The following is a 23,543-nucleotide window of genomic DNA, read 5'->3' on the forward strand; positions in this document are numbered from 1 at the left end:
GGGGTAAGGCAGACAGCCAGGGCAGTGCCATGCACAGATGAGGGAAAGATGACTGAGGTAAGGTCCTATCCCAGACTCCAGGCAGTGAGGCCCAAGGAACTAGCCCTGGGACAGAGAGCCACAGAGATACCGTGTTTGTGTCTCGGCTCCATGATAGCTGGGCTGTGTTTCTCCAGGATCAGTGTTTGTGGGAAAGGAATCTGAGCAGTGATCCAAACGTCTGGCTCTGAAAAGTCAACCCTGGCACCGAGAACGGGATTCGATTGGCCCTGGGGGCCCCTTTGTGGCCTCTGGTGAGGTTTATGTGAGGTCACATCCCAGGAATGCTCTTGGACCAGAGACAGTAAGCGAAGGGGCCCAGCAGGCGAGTCCCCTCTCCTCTGCGAGGCCCCGGGCAGGCTGACCCAAAGAGTGGGACCTCCCCAGGACAGAGAGGAAGCCGAGGTACGGAGGCACTCACCAGAGCCCACGGCCCCCCCTCCCAGGCAGCTCCTGAGGTAAGACATCACCTCAGGAGATGGAACGGGGAAGTGTGGTGAGATGGAAATATTACAGCCTTCCTCCCAGACTCGGGGTTGTGGGAGAGCCTCAAGAACGGCCCCAGGAAGTCCCTGGGTGCCTTCTACAACGTCTCCCGGGGGGCTGCTCCTGCAGCACAGGGACAGCAGGGCTCCCGTCTGAGGGAGGGCCAGGCCGGCCTCGAGAGCAGAGCTTTCCATCTCTAACCAAACGGGCTTAAATCGTATCCCCAATTACCTAGCAGCTGGAAGACTTTGGGCAAGTTACTTCACCTCTCCGAGACTCTGTTTGAATAAAGGGTGGCTGTGAGGAGTACTCGGTGAGGCCACGTACAGAAAGCCTTAGCACAATGCTGGGCACAGGGAATTGCTCAGAAACGGTCGGCACAGTGTCATGGTTCATCTCTCATCCTGCACACAGTCCCGAGCACGGATACTTGTGGAAGGAATGAGCAAAGAATCGGACACGGATCCTGCCCTCAAGAAGCTCCCAGGCCAGCGGCGAACATGAAGAGGGATGTGACGGGGCCATAAGGAGGCAGAGAAAGTGCCTGGAGGCCAGGAGAAGTTAAAACGCTTCTGGCCCTAACGGCACAGGTGGCAGGCGAGCTGGCCTTTGCCGGCCAGGGAAGCTGTGAGAGTAAGTCGACCGGTGCAAGAACAGAGTGAGGAAAGGCAAGACAATGGGGCACTGGGGGTCCCCAGGAGCAAGACTCGTGCTCATGAAGATTTATCCATCATCCAGCTGGCTGGCCATTAGTTCTCTTGACTCTGAACCCATCCCTTCCCCTCTCTGGGTCTCAGTCGCCACATCTGGAAAACGAGTGGATATAAACACACTCCTATCCCCACGAGAGGGAAGGGCATCTGCGAGGGGGGCAGGTAAGCACACCCCTCCACCAGGCGCTGGAGCTGGACCCAGCGGCAGCCCCGGCTCTACCTTTCTCCCGTGGCACCGCCCAGGGTCCCTTCCGTGTTGACATTCTGTGACTTAGTGACTACCCAGAAAGTCTCTAGTTCACACACTGAATTAAGCAATAGATCAGGAAGGAGAATCATGGAAGCAGCCAATGAAAATCAATGTTTTAAAACCAAGCCAGTAGAAAGAAGCATTACCGGTGGTTTCTTTGATTAGTGGAACCACATAGGAGTTTTCCGGTCTTACCTAACACTTTTGGTATAATCCACATTTTCTGCAATGAGAACTTACTATTTTTAAAGAGGGGGAAATTCCAATAAGTATTATTAAAAATGGAGTTGGAAGTCCTGGGTTTGTGTCCGGGAATGGTCAGCTACTGGCTTATGTGACCTGACTAGGCCCTTATTCCTTGGAGTCCAAGCCTCCGTGGGCTTGATGCCCCCAGAAGCCCCTCTGGGTTCTGACAATGGGTTCCTGAGACCCATTGTCTCAGCGGTCCCTCTGCTCGGGGTCTTGAGACCCCCTAGCAGTTTGGGGTACCTCATGGCAGGAGGGTGTGATGTGCCTCCTGGCGCCTGACCCTAGCTGGGCACACCTATAGGGCTGTGAGTCAAGGCAGTACTAGGGAACGATTACAGACCAGCTGCTCCCTCCCCACCTAGGGAAGATCAGCCCTGGAGAGCCCTCGGCTAAGGCCAGTCTCCACTGTGCCACTGACTCACTGGGATTCCCAAGGCGGGTCCTGTCCTCTCCATGCTTCAATTTCTTCACAGATGCAGCCAAAGCCACAAAAGGGAAACCAGAAGATGTCCTACCTTTTGAAGTTCACAACACCTTTTGGGATTCCGGTGGGGGTGTTGAAGGCCGGCAGAAGCTTCTCTCCCAGCTTGATGGCCTTTACTCGGAACACCTGTAAAGGAAGAAGCACAGGGCATCATGAATAGGGCTGGGTGGGCGCCATCCCTGCCCCAAGCCCCGCTCCTGCCGGCGGCGGATGCACCCAGGAGCTGCGGGCGCAGAGTGGGAGGGGGCGTTGCGTCCGGCTCTGGAGTCAGACGGGCCTGGATGTGAACCTGACTCTGCATTTCTGGCAACATGGCCTGAGTTGAGCCACCTCCTCTGAGCCTCAATTTCCCTCTTCAATCATAAAACAAGGCCACAGCGGCCTTCCTCAGAGGCTGTCGGGAGGAATGACAATTAGGTCATCGTTGTAAAGCCCACAGGACAGTGTCAGGACTGTGACGAGGGCTCAGTGATTCCAGCTGTGCTTCCGGTGGCCGCCGAGGGGATGAAGCTGCCAGGGCGGCGGTCACCAACCGGCGGGGCCAGGACGCCACAGATGGGGTGTGTGGGAGCACATCTGATGGGAGTGTGAGGAGCACTGGACTGGGAGCCCTGCCCCGCCCCGGGTTCTAGTCCTTGCCTCGCGGCTCGGCTGCTGTGAGCTTCTCAGCAAAGCAACGCCACCCCGTGTGCAAAACCAGGGGAAGGTCCGGACATTCTGGATCTTCCCACCGTTCCCATTTTACAGACGGGAATGAGCAGAGAAGGTGAACGGTTAAGCTGCTGACATGATGGCCAAGGAGCCGTAAGGAGGCCCCCCGGCCTCAGGGCCCTGATGGAGGCTCTGACCCCCTCACACCGTTCTTCTAATTCAGAAGCACCTGTGACCTTCTGGTGCCTCAGTTTCCCTCTTAGGAATCTATTCTAAGGAAATAAGTAATCAAGGATGTTGTAAAGATTGAACTTTAGGGCTATTTATTCCAGCATTGTTTATAATAGTGGAAAAACGAAGATATTCTAAACATCAAATACAGAAGTGGTTAAATTAGGACTTATCCAGGCAACGGAATACCAGGCAGCCACTGGAATGTGGGGAGGAGTTAGCCGGACTAGCTGGGATGTGGCAGGGAGGCCTCTGAGGGCAGCTATGGCTCCTGCTCAGGAGGGGAGGGCGGGGAAGGGAAGAACCGCACCTGGGGCCTGGCAGGGACGGGCGAGAGGAGAGGACAGCGTCCAGCGCCAGACAGTGGGTCCCAGAAGTGGGCATGGGGGCCACCCACATCAGAGTCCCTGCGGAAGCATGTCTAGAACCCAGATCCCAAAGCCTTGGCCCAGAAGCCACTGGTTTAGCAACAACAAAGGGCTCTCATCTGAGGCATCTGATAGTGTCACTTGCCCACCGAGAGGCTGAGCAGTGAGGCGCAGAGGAACTGAACTCACACCTGACCCCAGTGCTGAGGCTCCAGGCAGCTGGCCGGCTGCCCTCTGCCCTGAGGACTCCGAGCTCAATCTTCTTAAATGCTCTTAGGAATTTCCACGTCTCCACCTTTGGAAAGGCCTATCGCTGGCGGGCACTGCAGGATCTCAGCCACACCAGGAAGGATGCTGAGTGAGTGTGTGTGGACCAGAGGGGTACCACCGGGAACAGAAGAACACGAGTCCTACTTATTCTCTTGGAAGTGAGTAGGTGTGGAACAGATTCTGAACCTGATTCCACTATGTGTGTGGGGGGGTGTTTCCCTATACCACCAAGCAATTCGCCAGACACCAGCTGGGTGCCCTATAATTCAACCCAGTTCTGACACTATCTTCCCGGGGACAGCATCAGATTCCAGTTTGAGGATTCAGTCCTTACAAGACTGATGCACCCCCCGCCCCCCCACTTCAGACACCATTCCTAAGTCCAGCCTGTTACCTGTGCTTCTGACCCATGGTCTCTAAATCAGAGGTTCTCACAAACCTCTCTGTGGGTTTGATTAATTTGCTAGAGTGCTTCACAGAACTCAGGAAACATTTTACTTAACTGGTTTATTATAAAAGGATGTAGCTCAGGAACAGCCAGATGGAAGAGATGCTTACGGCAAAGTATGAGGAGAGGGCACAGAGCTTCCATGCCTTCTCCAGGAGTGGTGCTTTCCCCAAATCTCCCGGTGCTCAGCCACCCCGGAAGCTCCATGGCCCAGTTCATTACATGGGCACGACTAATTAAACCACTGCTAATTGGCTCCTGATTCAACCTCCAGCCCCTCTCCCGTCCCTGGAAGTCAGGGTGGTGGGACTGAATATAACAACCCTCTCACCTTGTGGTTGGTTCTCCTGGCAACCAGCCTCTATCCTCGGGTGGGGTCCAAGAGTCACCCAATTTACATAACAAAAGACACATTTATTGCTCTCAGTGCTTAGGAAATTCCAAGGGTTTTAGGAGCTCTGCCAGAAATGGGATGAAGACCAAATATATGTTACTTATTATAAATCACAATATATCACTGTGCCAGGTGTCTTATCTACACGACCTTCAATCCCTGCAATAGCCTGGTGGGGAGGGTGTTGACCACTTTGAGGATGAAGCAATCTGCCCAAGGTTGTGGAGCCCGTAAGTGCTATCACGGCTTTTCCAGCACAGAGAAAGGCCGGCAGCCATGGTAAGCCACAGTCAGGGGCCCAGAGGTTCCAGAACAGAGGTGAGAGAAACTAGCAAGAATTCTGTTCTGTAGAGTGGCAAGTTCTCCGGGCGGGGGGTCAGAGCCCAGGTTCAGGTCTTCCCACCTGGCAGCCGTGTGACCTCAGCTGAGCCACGTACTGTCTCCGACCCTCGTCTGCACAATGGAACTGCTCATGTGCCCTGGATGCTTCAGGGATTCTGAGCCACTGGGGCTTAGCAGGGAATTTTCTGCGTCCCCTGGCGGCAGGGGGTAGGGATGATATTTGTCTCAGGGTGGACAGAGCAGGGAGAAGTGCAGGGAAGGGAAAGGCCAAAGCCAAGGCATCCAGCCCTAGAGCAGCGGTTGCGTTGAGCAGTGCGGCCCTCTGGCTAACGGGGAGCACAACGATGGATGACCCATGTCCTGGGGACTTGGACAACCTCATGCCCAGATACTTGGGCTGCGCTTTCATGGGAGCTGACGGGGGGATGAAGAGCCTCCCATTTCTACAGAGCTCTGTGGTTTTCAAAATTCTCTTGCAGCGTGGAGAGTATGGGCTTTGGAGCTGGTCAGCTCGGGGTCAAACCTTGTCCTTCCTGTCCCATTTCACAAGAGTTCTGTGAGCCGATCCCCACGGTGGGGAAGGAAGCGAGGCCCAGGGGTGGGAGAGGACTTGCTCAAGGTGTGGGGATAAGACCCAGGTTTTCTGACTCTGTGCCCAGGGCTCTGCCTTCTCCCCACACTTCTCAGCCCTTCTGCTGGAAGCCGATGCCTGGGGCTGAGGCCTTGCACTTAGGGCATGTGACCAGCAGTGGCTGTCCCATGTCCCATGGCCGCTGGAGACCTGGAGCGGTGGCTGGCTGGTGGCTGGCCCAGGAGGGGAGCAGACAGGGGTGGCTGTGGAGCAGGACAAGGCCAAGGGCCCCTAGGGGTGGAAATCATGAAACAGTGGTCTTGGCTTCATCTATCCTGAAAACCAACACCTGCAAAAACCAGTCCAGCAGCTCTACAAGCCCGAGCTGAGCCCAGAGCCTGCTGGGTGCTGTGTGGGGAGCTGCGTGGATGGTGTGAAGAGACTAGCCGTGCTCCTCAGAGAATTTACTACCCACGTGGGAGCCCGTGGGGCTCACCTGGGCAGCAGAAGGGAAGCATCAGCCAGAAGGTGAGGAAGAGTCAGCAGGTGGCACCGCGGACGTTGGGGGGACCTGGGTAGCCCTGGGCAAATCCCCTTGCGTCCCTGTTTCCTCACTGGTGAAATGAGGGAGTGGGATTGGATGTTCTCCGAAGTCTTCTCACACCTGGAGGGTCCAGGGGCCTCAAAGGGCCAACTTACCTCTTCTCCCGTCAGGTAGAAGGCTGAGAGGAGTCCTCCGATGTACCGGATGTTCACCTCAAACAAGGATGCTTCTCCACTCTGCAGGGCCGCAGGAAAGAGGAGTGTGGGGGAGGGGGAACCGGGGTGGGGGAGAACACTTGTGAGCCGCCTGCAGGGCTCCCAGGGACAGCCAGGCCCTTGAGACAGGTCACTCCGGCCCCAGCCTCGCCCCCACCCCCCACCCCGTTGGCCTGGCCACCCTCATGCTGAGCTCCGGCGCCTTGCCTGGCAGGCCGGGCTATGCTGGGCGGTGGTTTTCAGAGCAAAAGTTGAGAGGGATCAGCACCTGCTTGGCAGGCCCCTGCAGCACGTTGACAGCATTAGAAATAAACGCTGGGTTTGGCTTCCTTCCCCAGCCCTTGCCGGAGGCCCTCGGAGCAAAGTTGTGCCTGGCTGCTCTCCAGGCCGCTCAAGAACTTGGTGGGGGAGCTGGGGCTGAAGCTTAGCCTGAGGGGAGGCAAATTCTTTAGTCCAGCCGCCTCCCCTTCCTGCGGGAACTTCCCGGCTTAGCAGGAGGGAGGGGAGACAGGGGGAAGACAGGGGGAAGACAGGGGAAGGTTCTCTGAGGAGGTTCTGGGGCAGAGGGGACAAAGCCGAGGCTGAGAGGCAAGGGTGCCAGGCAGACACCTGCAGGCAAGCAGCAACCCTCAGCCTCAGGTCTGCGGCCCGCAGGGCATGTCCACAGTTGCCTTAATCCGTGCTTTCTTTCTTGGGTCTGGACTGCAAATCCGGGGTGTTGGGGCATCATGCCAAGGACCAGCTCTAGGTTAAAATCCCACCTCAGCCTCTTACTTGGCTCTGGGACGTCGGGCAAGAGGTTTAGCTTTTCTCTGCCCGAGGTTCTACCAGGAGCAGGGTGGCTCTGAGGCGCTGAGGGGTACAGCTGAGATACCCGCCCGGCGTCCCCGTGTGGCTTCCTAAAGGTGCCCGCTCTGACCTCCCCTGCGCCCAGCGCTCCCCACATCACAGCCTTTTACTGCTAACAACACGCAGTGACCATCCCTTCACGTGGGAGAGCCTCGTGAAACAGAAAACTGCAAAGCCATTCCCTCTTTTAGCCTCCCCGTGCTCAGCGAGGTCACCATTCCCATTTTCCAGGTGAGAAAGCCAAGGCTCAGAGAGGGGATGTGACCCTATCTTGCTTTCTTCCGAGGACCTTCCCTAACCTGCCCCAGCTTGCTTGAATGTCCCCAGGCTCCCCGGACCTGCCAGCACCTGGCACCCTAGGTAGCTGCCTGATGCCCATTCTCTCTCCACCATATGCACAGAGGCAAGGTGGGCCTGTGAAGATACCCCTTCCTTCTCCCACCTCGGCCTTTCTCCCATTCAGGAAGGATTGTAAGCTTCCTCACACAGACTACCAGAAGGCATAACATGCCTCAGAATAATGGTAATGATGATGATGAGGAGGAGGATACCACTCTACATCCAGATCAGGCTTGATTGTGTTATGATGCTTGTTATATATAACCCTCCGCGGTAGTTCACCTCACAACAAGCCTGTGAATTAGGCAGTGTCATTGCCGCGGCCGTCCAAATGGCTCCCAATCCTCTCACCTATCTCCTGAGGGCAGCAGAGGGTGGGGTGGGGGCTCCGGGTCAGAGCAGCTCTGAGCAGATAAGCCCCTTCGGTTGCCACTGTTCTGTTCTACAGATTCAGCCCTAGAAGGGACTTCCTGGGTGCCTGGCACTTCAGGGAGGGGAAGGAGGGGTCGTTGGCTGTCTTCCCTTCTGGAGGAGAAGAGGCTGGTAAATACTCATGGGCTGGCCAGGGCTGGAGGGATCCCCCACCTTGAGGCTGGTCTTAGGAGAGGACAAAGTAGAGAGTGCACGGAGCCCCATTTCCAGCACTGCTCTGCTGGGCGGCTTGGGGCCAGGGTCTCTGGGTCTCCGAAGTGATAGGGTGGAGCTGGCCACTGACCTTCCAGGGCCCTTTTGGCTCTAATACTCCAAGGGTCTCTGACTTACCACGTTCAGGTGGAAGTTCTCTTCAACCCAGGTCTTGGCCTCCTGGAACTCCTCCTGCAGCTCCATGAGGTAGAGGGTGTCAAGGGAGTCAATGATGGTTGCCCCACTGAGACCTCCTGTAGGCACAGAGATCGAAGGCATGACCCAGGTTTGTTCCTATCCTTTCCATCCTCAGCCACATAAACCCTCATTCCCCGGCCCCTTCTAAGTGCCTGGGCAAGCTCCAAGGCCAAGGCTGGCCCAAGCACGATCCAGGGAGACTCCACCAGTATTCAAAAGGGGGGAGTCCAGGAGCAAGCATCCCCCCTCCCGCCCACCCTAGGCTGCTTCCTGGGCAGTGGGCAGTGGGCAGCAGGCTGGGAAACCGAGTTCACAGGCCGAACCGCTTTCTAGACCTTCAGGGTCCACACATATCCACCCGAAAGTCAACCATCAGTACCAGCCAGGCACCCACCACTTTTCTGTGACACGGGGGAGAGGGCGAATCGGTATTGGGTTTACTCTATCTTAACAAACATGCCAGTCCTCTGACTTTTCAATTTCATTCTTCATTTTATTCTAAGACCAAAAAAAAAAAAAAAGATGTTCACAAATATTTATCCAGGAAGGTATTTATTGCAGTACCAGATACAATGGAGAAAAGATGGGGAAAAAACTCCAAATCCAACAATAGGGGATTAGTTATATAAATTGTGGCTTAAATATAAAATAGGACACGATGCAGCCCTCCCTGCAGGTGAGGTAGACCTGTGTTTACTGGGGAAATATCCATGGGATCTGTTAAGTTAAAAAATGTAGGTTGCAAAAAAAAGGAAAGCAGCACAGTATAATTTCTTTGTTGTATGCCAAATGTAGATGAGCTTTTGCAGAACTAAGTCTGGCAGGATGTGATCAATGGTTATCTCCAAGTGCTGGGATTACAGGTGCTTTTTGATTTCTTCAGCTCATGGATTATTTTTATAACCGGAAATGTATTTCCATTTGAAAAAAAAAAGTTTGGGCAAAGAAACCACACAAATGCACAAAGCAAAGATTTTGTGGCCGCTCTAGGACAGTGAGTACAGAAAGCACGAGCTATGAGACCAGGCCCCTGCCACCGGGCCTTAGACTCTTGTCCTGGGAGTAAAGACTGAGATAATGGTGTAAAATATCACAGCTTTCCACACCACGGACTGGACAGGAGAGTGATGAGGAAGGCCTCCCCATGTGGCACAATCAGAGCCTGAGTGCAGAGTACTGTGAAGGAGGAAAGGAGGGAGAAAGAGATGTGCCTGGGTCATCAGGAGGGCTTCCTGGAAGAGGTAGCTCCCTCCCAGCAACTCCTTAAAACTACAAGTAGGAGCAATTTCCTTTAGAGACCAGTATTTAGCTTAAGAGGACTGATTCTTCGACTGATTGTTCCTTCAGTGTCCTTGCAGAGGCTCAAAAAGCAGTGAGAACCACAGGCTCCATCTTCCCCCAGCGGGCTGAGCCTCTCCAGAGTCTGAAGCATGGGCATGGGCTTTGCGGGCACACCTGCATTCAGAGGTAGCATCTAATCTCCTTAATTAGTGCTTCCCTAACTGCTCGCTTGTGTTGACTTTGCAGGCAGAGACTCCTGAAACTCAAACCACCACCTCTCTAGGCTGGGCAAGGTCTTATAAAGGGCATGGCCTAGAAAAGGATGGGAGGGAGATCAGGAGAAATTGGGAGAAGGATCAGGCTGGAGGTTTCAGAATCCACTTCACGAAGCAGGAGCTTCCCGATCCAGAGTCAGGCATCCCAGGTTGGTTTCAGTATCGGGGTGGAAGTGAATTTCCAGAATGTCAACCCCTCCTATGCTGAAGGATTGGTAGGAAAACAGCCAAAGCCAAACAAAGTTGATCTTTCCTGGTTTGTGCTGGCTGCTTCCCCTGCGGGTGCCAAAGGCCAAACATGGCTCGTGGGAACGCTTTACCGTGAGGCAGAGAGGTAGTGAGGCATGAAAGCGCTGATTTACCCCAGATGCCATGGTTGCTGAGAAGTGCCTGCCTCGTGTCCATCCTCTTGGCTCCGAAGCTTATGCCACAGGGCCTCACACCTGATTTTTTAAGGGCCTGAAGGGATTTTTAAGATCCCACTACCCTGCCCCTAAATTTCATAGAGGACCCCCAGAGAAGGGTTGGGACATGCCTAGGATTAGACCAAAGGAGGAGAAGAACCCAAGTTCTCTTGTTTCCCTGTGAAAACAGTCGGATCTGATTGCTAACCGTGCCCCACCCCCCAACGGGGCAGGAGGCCACTGTGACACGTGAAGGCTTGAAGAGAAGCTCAAGGCCAAGGGCGACGCGGCCCAGAGTATCTGATTTCCGAATCCTGCCCTGGGCTGCCTGGTGTTTTCACACCACGGGCCCTCCTTCCCTGGGCTGATCCTGAGCCCGGAGGCCCGAGGGCCTAGGCTGGGCCAGGAAGGCAGCCAGGGCTCCTGGTGACCGGTTCTCCTGCCCAAGTGCTCCGGAGGCACCAGCTGAGAAGGCAGCTCGCTGAGGGATTTATTGGCAAGGCTCCACCCTGCTCTCAGGTTCCTGCATCTTCCCTCGGATGATCTCTCACCCCGGCCCACACCTATTGTGCAGCCAGGCTGCGGGCCAGCTAGGCACTTATTGGAAAGCCTTTCATTCTAGGCCAGAGGTTACCCAGCGGCCAGCCTGGGCAAGAGGGGAGGCCCAATCCTGAATTCAACTCCATCTGTACCTGCAGCCGGCCTGGGGCGGCTCCCCGGGGGGAGATGGGGGGAAACACACGCACCTATTCAGTGAACAGGCACAGGATTTCTATGCACAGAGCCAAAGGGGGACAAAAAGTCAGGCAGCCGGCTTGGAAGCTCCCCTGGGCTTGTCCCTGAGGCAGGCTCCAGGTTGGCTCACTCTCCCACCTCCAGCTCTGAACCCTTGCTGTTCACAAAGGACCGACCCGCCCCTGCCTGCTAGGCAGGAGGCCGTGAGGCGAGCTAAAAGAACACAGCCCTGGGTTCAAACCCCAGCTTGGGCCAGCAACACATCTACTCTCAGTGTCAAAGTTCTCTTCTGTTAAGTGAGGGAAGACCACTGGGTCAGGTACTGGGGAGCCACTGCAGGTTCCTGAGCTGGGAGAGATGCATCACATGTGTGCCTGGCCTTTCTGACAAAGACACCTGTTTGTGCCTGGCACAGAATAAGTGCTTGATCAATCAGTTCACTGTTCTTATTCCTGGGGTCCTGTAGCTTATCTTGAAACACTGGCCCTTTCAAGGAGACGTGGGTTCAAATTCTGGTTCCATCACATACTAGCTGTGTGCCAAGGTAAGTCACTGTACCTTTCTGAGTCTCATGTTCCTCGTCTTCAAAATGGGGATGACAGTGGGACCTACTTCATAAGGCCACAGGGAGGCCTAAATGGGGCGATGGACGGAAAGGAGCTGGCGCAGTGCTGGGTACCTGTGAGCTTAACCCAACTGCGCGGCCCTCCTTGCCCCCAACTGGCCCTGGGCAGCCCCTCCACAAAGTCTTCTGGGGTCACCCAGGCCTTGGAGTGCTCTTGCATCTCTTGCATCTCTGCATCTCTTGCATCTCTGGCCCCTCCCAGGCCAGTGTGGCATGAGACTGCAGCTTGCAAAACCTTTGGCCCAACTTAAAAGTGTCACATGGGTCCCACCTGTGTCTGCTGCTGAGGCCATTAACACCCCTAATCTGGGTGTGCACCTAGCCTCTCAAAAGGTCTTCTTACCTCCTGGACCCCTGCCCTTCCCCTCAAATTCACCCTGAACACTGTCACCTGACCTGTCTTCCTGAAACCAGATCCAGTTGTGTCCCTCCTCAGCTCAGAAGCTGCAATGGCTTTCGAGTGCCCGTGCAATAGGGGAGGGAGGGGTGAAGCTTCTGGGTCTGTGCTAAAGGACCTGGCTAATCTCATCTCCCATCAAGCTATGCTTCCTGGACACGTGCCGTGCCGCACCCTCCTGCCTCCATACCTTTGCATGTGCGCTCTCCTCTGCCAAGAAAGCTGTTCTGTGCGTCTGGGCATACTCAAAGCCCCCATGTTCTCAAAGGTCTGCCTCCCCCTGGCAGCCTTCCCTGATTCCACCCATCTAACCCCTCTTGCTGAGGGAGCTCCCAAATCATGTGCCTACCACTCCTGCCCTGCCTGCACTGTGGGGCTTGGCTCACCTTCTAACTAACCGTGAGCTCCTTCAGGTCAAGGGTCCCCACTGCCTCTCTGCTCCTCTTCTGCACCTTATCCCCAAGCAGCCCCAAAGGCCAGAGCCCTCAGCCCACGTGGGCCACTCGCCATCCCCTGGGGCCTCGTTATAGCCCCGACTTCCGTGACTCTTCGCAGACTGCCAGCACCTGCCTCCCCCATCCCACCTTCTCCTGGGCCATCTAGAGCCCACCTGGTGTCTCTCTGCCCAGGAAGCCACTGAGATCAATACCCTGCGGCCTACATGAGGTTCTCCCTCCCTGACCTTCCTCTCCTGAGAAATCTCCAGCAGCTCCTCCAGGCCCTCACCCAGGCCCCTGTTCTGTGCACCCCCATCTCCAGAACAAGGGCTGCTCCCCTCTCCTCACACCACAGAGGAATTGTCAGTCTGTCCCTCTGTAAGAGCAGGGCTCTGGTCTGCGTCAGACTGGTCTCCAGCCTCCAGCAACAGCTCCCAGTGAAAGTGGGCAGGGGAAGGGCCGGGAGCAGGCCGGTCCATCTCCAACGGCCACACATATTCTCCCTGGCATCGCGCTTGCTCTCAGCTGACCTTGGCTTTCAGGATGCCACTCTTCCTCTAGCCTTTCCTTCTAACCCTGTGACTGGGCCTGCCCAGTCCCCTCTGTGGGTCCCTCCTCGTCTCCAGACCTCTACGGACGGGCTCCGTTGTTGGGCCTTTTCTCTTCCCTGCCCTCCCTCATTCCCTTAGTGATTCAGTACCACCCGCATGCTGAGGGCTCCCAGATGTCCACTCCCAGGACCTGTCCTCGAACCCCAACTTCCCCTATCCAGTAGCCTCCACTCCTATCACCACTGGGAGGTCACAGGCGGCTCACCTTTAACCCGTTCCTCCAAATCCGTTCCCCAACCACAGTGGTTAACGCCAAGCCCCTCCTTCCAAAAGCTGTGCCCCAGCCCTTGACTCTGCATTGCTCTTCCCCACATCCCATCCCGCGGCGAATCCTGGTGGCTCACTTCACAAGATTTCCAGACTCCACGCACTTCTCACCTCCTCTGTGCTCCCATCTTGGTCCAGCCACCTTCTTCTCTCTTGGATTTATTCCCAAGAGTTTCCTAACTGGCCCCTGGGCTTCTCCCCTTGTGCTCCCCACCCCCCACACCTCCACCTATCTGTCCTCAACACGGCAGCCAGAAGGACCCTTTGAAAATGCCAGTCCTGGGCGCCTGGGTGGCTCAGTTGGTTAGGCAACTGCCTTCGGCTCAGGTCATGATCCTGGAGTCCCTGGATCGAGTCCCGCATCAGGCTCCCTGCTTGGCAGGGAGTCTGCTTCTCCTTCTGGCCCTCCCCCCTCTCGTGTGCTCTTTCTCTCATTCTCTCTCTCACAAATAAATAAATAAAATCTTTAAAAAAAAAAAAAAAGAAAGAAAGAAAATGCCAGTCCTAGCATGCTACTCCTCTTCTCAAAATCCTCCCATGGCTCCCATCGGACCCGGAGGCCCTGTGATCTGGCCCTGGCTTCCTCTCGGCCTCGTCCCCCGCTCCCCCTCCCACTTCTCTCCTTCTGCTCCTGCTGCTCGTGGAGCCCTCCGAGCCTGCTCCGTGTTAGGCCTTGGCAGTTCCCATCACTCTGCCAGAACAGCACCCCCATCACTTCTCCCTCACTTCTTTATTCTCCTTGGCACCTTCATCCCAGGGATGTTACATGTGGATGTTTCCCCATTACTATCTTCTCCTAAGGGAGCACGGGCTTCTGGGGGGAGAGCCCTGTTTTTTCCACTGCTGTCCTCCACCGCCTAGAACACTTTCCAGCATTCGAGAATAAATGGCCCCTCACCCTGGGTGGGGAGGTTTGGAGTTTGGAGTGGGCTGTGGCTCATTCACATTTTTCAGCGCCTGGCTACAGTCTGGTACCCAGAAGTGTTAAAGGTAAACGTGTTGGGTTGAACAGACTGAGCCCACCAAGCAGGCATCTGTGGGGACCACACCCAGGGCAGGCTATCTATCTACTTCAGGGGCTGGTGCCAGTAGACAGGGGAGACCCTGCCACCAGGCTGAGACCAGATCAGCCAGAGTGGCTAAGTGTGTGTGCACCATCATCCTGTGTGAAGCTGTTTGTCATGCCTGGGTCAGTTTCTACAAGGAACTAGACCTCCGCTCCTGTCACCTCTTCCCCCTGGGGCTGCCTGGGCAGGAGCCCTGCTCTGCTGGACTGAGGTTTGTACCCCCTCTCCTGACTCTGCTGTACTAATGACAATGAGGTTTTTATGGGATGTTATATTAGCCAGGAGAAAGCAGTCAGGCTGGGGAACATAAACTGCAGGAAGAACATTCAGAAGGAAAAAAAAATCACCCAAAGCATAGCCTATTACTGCAGTATCCCCAGAGCCATGCTCTAACGGGTGCATTTAATTTGATGACATAATCCTCAGAGACTTTTCTTACTCTGTAAAGAAACAACACAAGTGTTTCTTTCTCAGCTTCCAAAGAAACCAGTATGGCTGTGTGGCAGGTCTTATTTCCAAACAGGGCACCACAGTGTACCCCACCCCAGGAGAGGGACTCCTCCCACCATTCCTCTCCTTGAATCTGGGTGGACCTTTGTGACTACTGGGAACAACAGAATAAACCAGAAGGGAGTTTCTAGACCCAGACCTTAAGAAACAGTTTCCACTTCCTGTCTCTTGGAACGCTGGCACTTAGAACCAGCCACCATACTGTGAGGAAGTGCAAGGTAGCCCATAAGGAGAGAACACAGGGAGAGGCCACGTGTATGTTTCCTGACCGGCAGTCCCTTCTGAGCTCCCCGCCAACAGCCAGCAACAATTCCACACATGTGAATTAAGAAGCTTCCAGATGGCTCCAGCTGTCAAGTTCCCCTTCAAGCCTTTCCAGCTGAGGGCGGTAAAGCTGTCCCCATTGTGCCCTTTCTGAATTCCTGACCCACTGAATCTCTGAGCATAATAATTGTTTTAAGCCACTAAGTTTTGGAGTAATTTGTTATGCAGGAGTAGCAATTGGAATGTTCTGTCATGTGGGTTTCTAGGATGATTAAAGTGATATCCCCACCACCCCAAAGGGCATTGTTTAAAACCACATCGTCTTGTCTGGCGAGGTTGTCTGGCCACAAGAAATCCTTTCAGGGATCAGGACCTCTGCACTCTTGTCAGGTCCGGGGCGGGGTTTTTCCCCTCCAGTAATAACATTTTTCTTAAATCTTCCCAGGACGGCTATTTCCTGATCACATCAAGTCGTGTCCGGAGGATGTGTATTTCCAGGCAAAGGTTTCCTGGAGCCTCTGGAAGGACTAAAGATATTTTTTAGGAATTTTTCCTGGCACTCGACAGAATGTTCTTACTAGAGGTGAATCGATAAAAGATGGTCAGATCCGATGATGCTCCTGCCCTTTATCAAGGCCTCAGTGCCCCGGTCACATTCAAAGTCCCCGGGGCACTGTGTGCAGGGTGCCTGTGGTCCAGGCCTTGGCAGCCTCTGCCATGCTCTGCTGTTCTCTGTGTGGGTGAGGCTCCATCCACATGATCTCACCAGAAGCTCCCCAAATGCCCTGGGGTGACTGCTGACATGGGTCCCTAGGCCTGGGATACCATCCTTTTCTGAGTTGGCTACTTTGTCCTGGCCTGAGCTTGAGTGTTGAGTCTTCTCTCAAGAATTCCTGAGCCACCCAGCAGACCTGACTTCTCCCTCCTGGGCCGGGCTGCCCGGCTCCTCCGCAGGTGCCTTGGTCACAGCAATGCCCCCACCACACCATACGCACCTGTGACCCCAGGGGCAGTGGCTGCACCTGACTCTTTCCAGTGGCCTGGATCCACCCCTGGGCCAGGCACAGGGAAGGTGAGAACAGAGGGCTGCTGAAGGAATGAACGGCTCGTGGAAACACGGACGGCGCTTTCTTAGAGATCCGCGGACACTTGACAAGGCGTCTTGGCCTCGGACAAAACACTCTCCGCAGCAGTGGCCAGCTGTCCAAGGAAAACACCGCGGCCGGGACAAAATGGGTTGCCGCAGACGGCACGGCCTCCCGCCTTCCCAGACAGATGCCATGCTTCGCTGCCACAGAGGCTGCAGAATGTTTGCTGTGGCCGGCGGCTGAGGGGGGCTCAGTGCGCCCCACGACCAGGCCCGGTTCGCTGAAGCGGTCTGCCGGACAGGGCTCCTCATGGGAAAACAGGGTGTGTTTCAAAAACGTTAATGTGGTATTTGTTTGTTTTTAAGTCAGAGCTCAGGGTGCTGTCTGATCAGGAAACATGTATTTTATTTTATTTTTTTTTAAAGATTTTATTTATTTATTTGACAGAGACAGCAAGAGAGGGAACACAAGCAGGGGGGGTGGGAGAGGGAGAAGCAGGCTTCCCGCCAAGCAGGGAGCCCGTTGCGGGGCTCGATCTTGGACCCTGGGATCATGACCTGAGCCGAAGGCAGATGCTTAACGCTGAGCCACCCAGGCGCCCCAGGAAACATGTATTTTAAAACTTCTGTTGGGGTGCCTGGGTGGCTCAGTTGTTAAGCGTCTGCCTTCGGCTCAGGTCATGATCCCAGGGTCCAAGATCGAGCCCCGCAACGGGCTCCCTGCTCGGTGGGAACCCTGCTTCTCCCTCTCCCACTCCCCCTGCTTGTGTTCCCTCTCTCGTGGTCTCTCTCTCTCTGTCAAATAAATAAATAAAATCTTTAAAAAAAAAAAAAAAAAAGAAAAACTCCTTCTGACAGTCCCAGGGATCCAATTTGGAACTGCTTTTTATCTCAGAACATCTCTGAGAGAAGAAAAGGCAGATGGAGGAATTGGAGTCCAGGGCGCTACAGTGGTGTCTCCAAAGTCACACAGTGGCTCGGCAGCTCAGGGCAGAGCTGTAGCCAGGCACCACCTTCCAGACCATGGGATCTTAGAGGCTTGGTTCTAATCCTAGCTTAGTCCCTTCCTAGCTGTGTGTTCTTGGGCAACCAACCTGAGCTCATAAAAATGGGATAATAAGTTCTTTTTAGAAAGGTGTAGCCAATTCAGACAAATGTATACAAAGAGCATTCAGCAGGCATTCAATACAAGAGAATTTGATATACCTAGCACACCACATCTTAGGTGTTCAGTGCATGGGCCTGTTATCATAAGGCTCAGTTCCAGCAGAGGAAGCCACAATGGGGCTGGCAAAGCTAGGATCCCTTGCAGATCCTTGGCCTCCTTAGCCCTGCAGGAAAGAATAGCATGGCTTTCAAGCCAGGCAGGCAGGAGACATGAGCCCTCAGGAAGGTACGATGGAGCTGGGCAGGCTTTGTGGCATTCTAAACACATTTCTTGCCTCACTGCGGGGAAAAGAAAAGCCAGAGTCTTCTGCTGCTCACCCCAAGAGATATTAAAGTCCAGCTGCAGCCCTGGCAGCTCCTGAGTCCCTCCATACACTGGCGTCTACCTGGCTTTTACCTGCAAGTTAGAGGATTGCTCAGTACCCTCCCTCTACCTCCATGGGAGAAGCAAACATCTCCGGCCCATCAACCTTGGTCGTGTCCGTGTAATCTTCTTTGGCTTCATGGTGGGTGGGGAATTCAACTGTGCCCTTGATTTTGGGCTTGGCTGTGAGACTTGCCCATGGGATTGGTGGACGTGACTGGAATGAAAGTTTGAACTAAGCCTGTGTGGTTGGGCTTGTCCTCCCGTGCTCCCGCCTTTCACCGTGAAAAGAACGAATCTCAAACAGCCACTGGTCCAAGAACGGTGAGAGATAGGTGGAGCAGACTGGACTCAGCTGAGCACAGCCTAGATAAAATAAAATAAAGCCCAGCCTATCTGCAACCACACGAGTAAGAAATAAATGCTCATTGTTGTCGGCCACTCGTTGCGGAATAATTTGTTCCACAGCGTTATTTTGGAAGAGGCTGACTGATACAACACCCTTCCAGCCTTATTTCTTACTAGTCTTTTTATGTTCTCCACACTCCAGCTAGACTACTGATTCTCTGGCCCCCTTCTTCTCGGCTTCCAGCCTCATTACTCAAGCTGTTACCTCTGCTTGGAATGCCCTCCTTTTATCCCAAATGTCTCTACATATCTCCCAATCCAATGGCTACTCTAAGTCCTGGAGAAAATGTTGCTGCTTCCATGAAGACATCCCTGATTTCCCCACCTGGACCTGGGGTCTTCCTCCTCTGAACTCTTTTAATAAAAGAGTTTCTTTCAACTTTCAGTATGGTAATCTGTGTCATCTGTGTCCTTTTCTCAAGTCCATGGCGGGCAGAGAGTGTCTTCGGGGGCTGAATGTAAGCCTGGTTCATCTAAGCTGGAACAGGCCCTTCAGAGGCAAGGCATCTCTGGGATTTGCCGAAAGAAGGAATGGATGCCGTCCTCCCACTGCCTTGTTCCCAGGTGAGGAAGCCTCCCTGACAGCCAGCGCCCCTTGCCAGAGGCTGTTTCTGTGTGGTGTGAGGCGCTGGGGGACAGAGACCAACCCCACGACACCCTGAGGTTTTGGCCAAGGCCTGGCACTCCACAAAGGTTTGCTTGTGGAATGTGGAGTTCTCCTCAACGCCAACCACCAACCCCTTCCTCATCAGAGGTTAACAGAAATAACCGCAGCGAGCACCGGCCGAGCCCTGGCTTCGTGCCAGGCGCCATGCTATAGGTTTCACACACAGCTTTTTAAAACCTCATGACAACTCTGTTATTGTCCCTCCTTTACACATGAAGATTGAGGCTTCAAGGAATGAAGTCGCTCGCTCAAGATTTATTTCTTCACCCCAAACCACATTTCTGAGTGCTCAGGACGTGCCTGATGCTGAAGCACGACGGGGAGCGGACAGTCCCGGCTCCTACCCTCAAAGAGCTGCAGGTCTGGTGGGGGAGAATGACACCAAGCAGGTGTCACACAGACAACCTCTAGGTACAAAGTAATGCACGTGATAAAGGAAGAGAGAGCAGGATCCGAGGCCAGGAGAGGGGCGGCATTTGAGATGAGGCCTGAAGGAAGCACTGGACAAAAGAGGGGGTGGGGGCAAGCCAGGCTGACATGCGGGAGTCTCCACACGTCTGTGGAGCAGAGAGGAGGTCGCATGCAGGGAGGAAGAAGGACAGTGGTGGGAGCGAGGGGCTGGGGCTGGGCTACACAGCCCTGGGGGCTCAGGGAGAGGCCTGGACGGCTTAGGGACCTGATCCTCTGGCTGCTGTGTGAAGAGTGGCTGGGAGGGGGACCCAGCAGGGACCCCATGTGGAGTAATTCAGGGAGCTATCCCTCTCGGTTGGCGAGGGCCCACTCGTCACTTGTGGGTGGGCAGGAGAGTGGCAGGGAGCACCTGGGCCCATGCTCTGAGACCACCTGAGGACTGCTGGTGATGCCCCCAAGCTGGGGGGCAGCCGTTCACCAGTCCAGGAACAAGAAGAATTAACCCCGAGTGCAGTGCAATGTCAGCCAGGTGCCTCACCTCAGCCCCATCAGGGGAGCCTTCCGCTGTCCTCCCAGGCCCACGGGCGCAGGGTCACAATGCCATCTTGGATATACATTGTGGCCACACAGAGCTATGCATTGATCGTGGCAAACACAGCCTGTGGACCAGAGCCAAGAGACACAGATGCGTGGCTCTGATAACAAGATGAATGATGATTTTTGGAAAGGGGAAAAGAAAGGAAATCAAAGAGGTCCGATTCACCCCAAGAAATAGACACATGGCAGAGGCAGTGCCGGGAGAGCCTGGTACGGAGCTACGCCCCAGGGCAGCATCCTGCCACTTGCTGGGATGGCCAAGCTGCAGGGAATGGGCTAGAAGAAAGGGGTGAGCTTGGAGCCACACTTACTAGCTGCCTCAGTTTCCTCATCTGTACTCTGCCTTGCAGAACCATCCCGGGGGTGAGCAATCACACAGCGTATGCAAAATATTGGACACGCAGCCGGCCACAGGAGCCTCGGCAGAGACAAACCAATAGCCGGCAGCCTGTGTGGAGATGGACACTGAGCTGCTGCGTACCCACAGACAGCAGCTCTTTTAAGCCTCCAACAACACTATGAGGACGGCACAATTCATGTCCTTTTTCCACAGATGGGGAAACTGAGGCTGCGAGTGGTCAGGAACATTTCCCGAGGTTGATGAAGGGTGGAATCAGGATTCAACTCGGGCCGTCTGCTACGGAGACTGCATTTTATTGCTGTGCCACCCCGGCTAGACTCAGAGGGCCTGAGAGGATCCTGGGGAGGTACCCACAGCCACAAGACTCCCAGGCCCCCTCCTCACCTGTGGGCTGTGGCAATGCCCCTGGGGTGTAGGCACTGACCATGCACAGAGAGCTGGGTGCCTCCCTCTGCAGGAGCCCTGCCATGACACACAGACCAGCCTGGCCCTCCTTCCTCCACGAAGCCTTCTCAGATCCCCTCTAGGGGTGATGCTTCCTCCCTGGCCCATTTTGGGTCCCACTGCTAATCACCTGGCCCAGGCTGATTCACAGGAGGATCTATGTTGGTCTGTCTCTCTGACAGGCCAAAGCCCCAGATGGCAGAGATCCTGACCACATTCATCTTTGGAGTCATCAAAGAGCCTAGTATAACGCTGGGCACTCAGGAGGTTCTGAGTAAGTGTGTACTGAGTTAACCTGGAGACCTGAGAAGGAGTCAGAGAGAGCATGACTAGAAGCCAGACCAGGTGGTCCTCGCCCTCTCGAGCCTTTGACGGGCCCACCTGATTCACTCAGCAACCAGGGAAGAGGAGGGGAACGATTCACCTCACTCCACCGACCAGGGACCTTCCCTTTCTTTTGTCCATAGGCTCCTTCTAGAATCTAACAGAAGTCACACCACCCCCTCTCCTTAACTGAAAAGATACTTATACACATTTTACACAGAAAGGAATGCAGGCTTCCCCCAGCCAGACTTATCTACACTAACCACCTAACTGAGGTGAGGGGGACAGATTTTTATTTCCTACAAAGGATGGGGTAAGGAAATTATTTTGGAGTCAGGCAGGCATAGAGTCAAACCTTACCGTGGCTATTCCTAGCTGTGTGACCTCTGGTTAGCTACTTCACCCACGTGAGCCTCAACATCCTCATCTGTGAAATGGGGATAATGTCAGATAACGCACATCGCTAGAGAGACCGATTAGTAGGTGTACAGTGAGTTTTTTTTCTTTTCTTTAAATATAAATGGGCTGCAGGGGGTGCCTGTGAGTCACCTTTCATTTGATTAAATTTAATGTTTTTAGAGAGCAGTAGCAATAGTGGAAAAAGCATAGGCTTCTGGTCAAAATGTTCAAGCCTTGGCTCTGTATATTACCAGCTGTGTGGCCATAACCAAGTTACTTAACCTCTCTGAGCCATGAGTCTATATCTGTCAAAGGGAACTGATAACACCCCCCTTGAAGGTGTGGGCAGCTTGGATGAGGCATAGAGTCTGGCAGGAGGAGGAGCAGGAGGTGGAAGGTCTGTGCGTGGGCTGAGCAGGGAGAGGCCTCTCACCCCACTTGCCCACACCCACCCACTCCGCATGCCTGGTATGACAACCCTGAGCATGCTTCCTGGGTAAGAACTGCCTCTGTTTTGGATCTTGGGGCCAAAGCAATTCACAAATGCAGCAAATATGCCAAGCCCAGAAGACAGCTCTCCCTGCGTCGGAGAAAACACACAGTTCAATTTCCTAAAGATTGAACCCCAGGAGCCTTTCAAGGTTTTCCCTGAAGAGAGCAGTTCTCGGAACTCGGGAGGCACCACCCTCGTGCGACTGAACAATTAAAGCCCCGAGTATTTGTCATTCTCAGCAAAGGTTTGTGAGGATGACCGAGAAAATGGAAAAAAATCTGATTTCAGCGGCGCAGTTTTCAGAAATATACGGTAATCCATTTTTGTCAAACCGCAGAAGGCACAGCTGAAATCATTAAACAGCCATCGTACGTAATCACGCAAAGAGAAGGCTGGTCTATGCCTCTCAGATCATTTTCAAATGGTTTCAGGTTAACTTTCAAAAACTGACAGGCAGGCAGGGAGGGGATTATGACAGACGATAACTTGAGGAATTTCTGGTTCTGCTTCTCAGCAGATGGCGAGGGATTGACTTGAGAGAATATCGCCACCCAGACCTTGGCAAGGCAGTGGTGGGGACAGTGGTGAGGCAGATTCCAGAATGGATCTGCTGTGACTTCTGCCCACAGGAAGTCTGCAGCTGATTTCTCAGAAAGACAGCACACTCAAGGCAAACTATTAAGTAAATGAATAATAATGATGTATTGTGACAGGTGCTAATAAAAGGCAGGAGTTTAGCCAGTGGTTGTCTCAGCTGTGAGCATACATACCTGGCTTTGGGACCTGTCTGCCACTCACCTGCTGTGTGACCTCACACAGGTTCTTGTCTCTCTCAGAGACTCGGCTCCTCCTCTATAAAATGGGATGCTCATCTCGGAGGCTTGGCAGGCTGTGAAGTTAATTCCTATAAAGCCTTTCGTACAGTGCCTGGTACACAGTACACTGTCAGTCAAAGCGGCTAAGCGGCTCACTGCTGAAGGGGGCCTCACAGACAACCTTTGATTTGGATCGGGAAGGATGAGCAGAAGTCTGCAGGATGAGGAACTGGAAGAAAGACACCCAGGCAGAGCACACAGCATGTGCAAAGGCCCCACAGGAAGAGGCTGGTCAGGGAGGAGCACAGCGTATGTGGAGGTGTGGGGGTGAGGAGAGGGGGATGCTGCAAGCTAACTTGGCGCCCTCCTGTGAAGGTCTGTGAATGCCAGACTAAAGGGCTTGGACTCTGTCGAGAGGGCCGTGGGGAGCCACGGAGGTGTGTCAGCAGGGCAGGCCCGCAGCAGCTGTGTGGGCTAGAAGCTAACTGAGGGGCCACAAAGAGGTCGTGGGAAAGGCTGGGACAGTGTGCAGTCCAGGCTCCTCACAGGGTCAGGAACATCCTGTGTCTTCTTCTAGGTCTTAGTCCACATCCGGCACTTGTTGACCTCTAAGTGACCACCCCCCATCAAACTCTGATCCAGTGTCCCCAACCTCTGTTCCAGGAAAACACTTTGTCCTAGGCCCAGCAACAATCCCCCCCCCCCTTCGTTGGGGCAGAGCCATCATGGGAAAACTGCTGCCCGGTCAGGAACTGTATGTCCCACCCCTTTGCATTTAGGTGGGGCCCTATGACCAAGTTCTGGCCAATGGAATGTGGACATAAAGTACATACACTACTTTGAAGCCTGATCAACCTGTGGGATGCTC

At 54.3% G+C, this 23,543-nt stretch overlaps 1 protein-coding gene across 4 annotated transcripts in view; it reads right to left on the reverse strand.

Annotated features, from left to right (window-relative positions):
• The window catches only part of MAN1C1 (mannosidase alpha class 1C member 1), a 149,812-nt gene that overhangs the window by 36,814 nt on the left and 89,455 nt on the right, over positions 1 to 23,543 (reverse strand). For all 4 annotated transcript variants that reach the window (XR_004924409.2, XM_036114882.2, XM_036114898.2 and 1 more), the window contains 3 exons: positions 8,206 to 8,321; positions 6,196 to 6,276; positions 2,253 to 2,347 (listed from right to left, as the gene is read on the reverse strand). Coding sequence is in view for 3 of the 4 variants with exons in the window: in XM_036114882.2 (XP_035970775.2) it covers positions 2,253 to 2,347; positions 6,196 to 6,276; positions 8,206 to 8,321 (292 nt within the window). In the remaining variant the exon portion in view is untranslated. The remainder of the gene's footprint in view (positions 1 to 2,252; positions 2,348 to 6,195; positions 6,277 to 8,205; positions 8,322 to 23,543) is intronic.

The sequence above is a fragment of the Halichoerus grypus genome, chromosome 5 (assembly GCF_964656455.1).
Source record: "Halichoerus grypus chromosome 5, mHalGry1.hap1.1, whole genome shotgun sequence".
Taxonomy (NCBI): Eukaryota; Metazoa; Chordata; class Mammalia; order Carnivora; family Phocidae; genus Halichoerus; species Halichoerus grypus.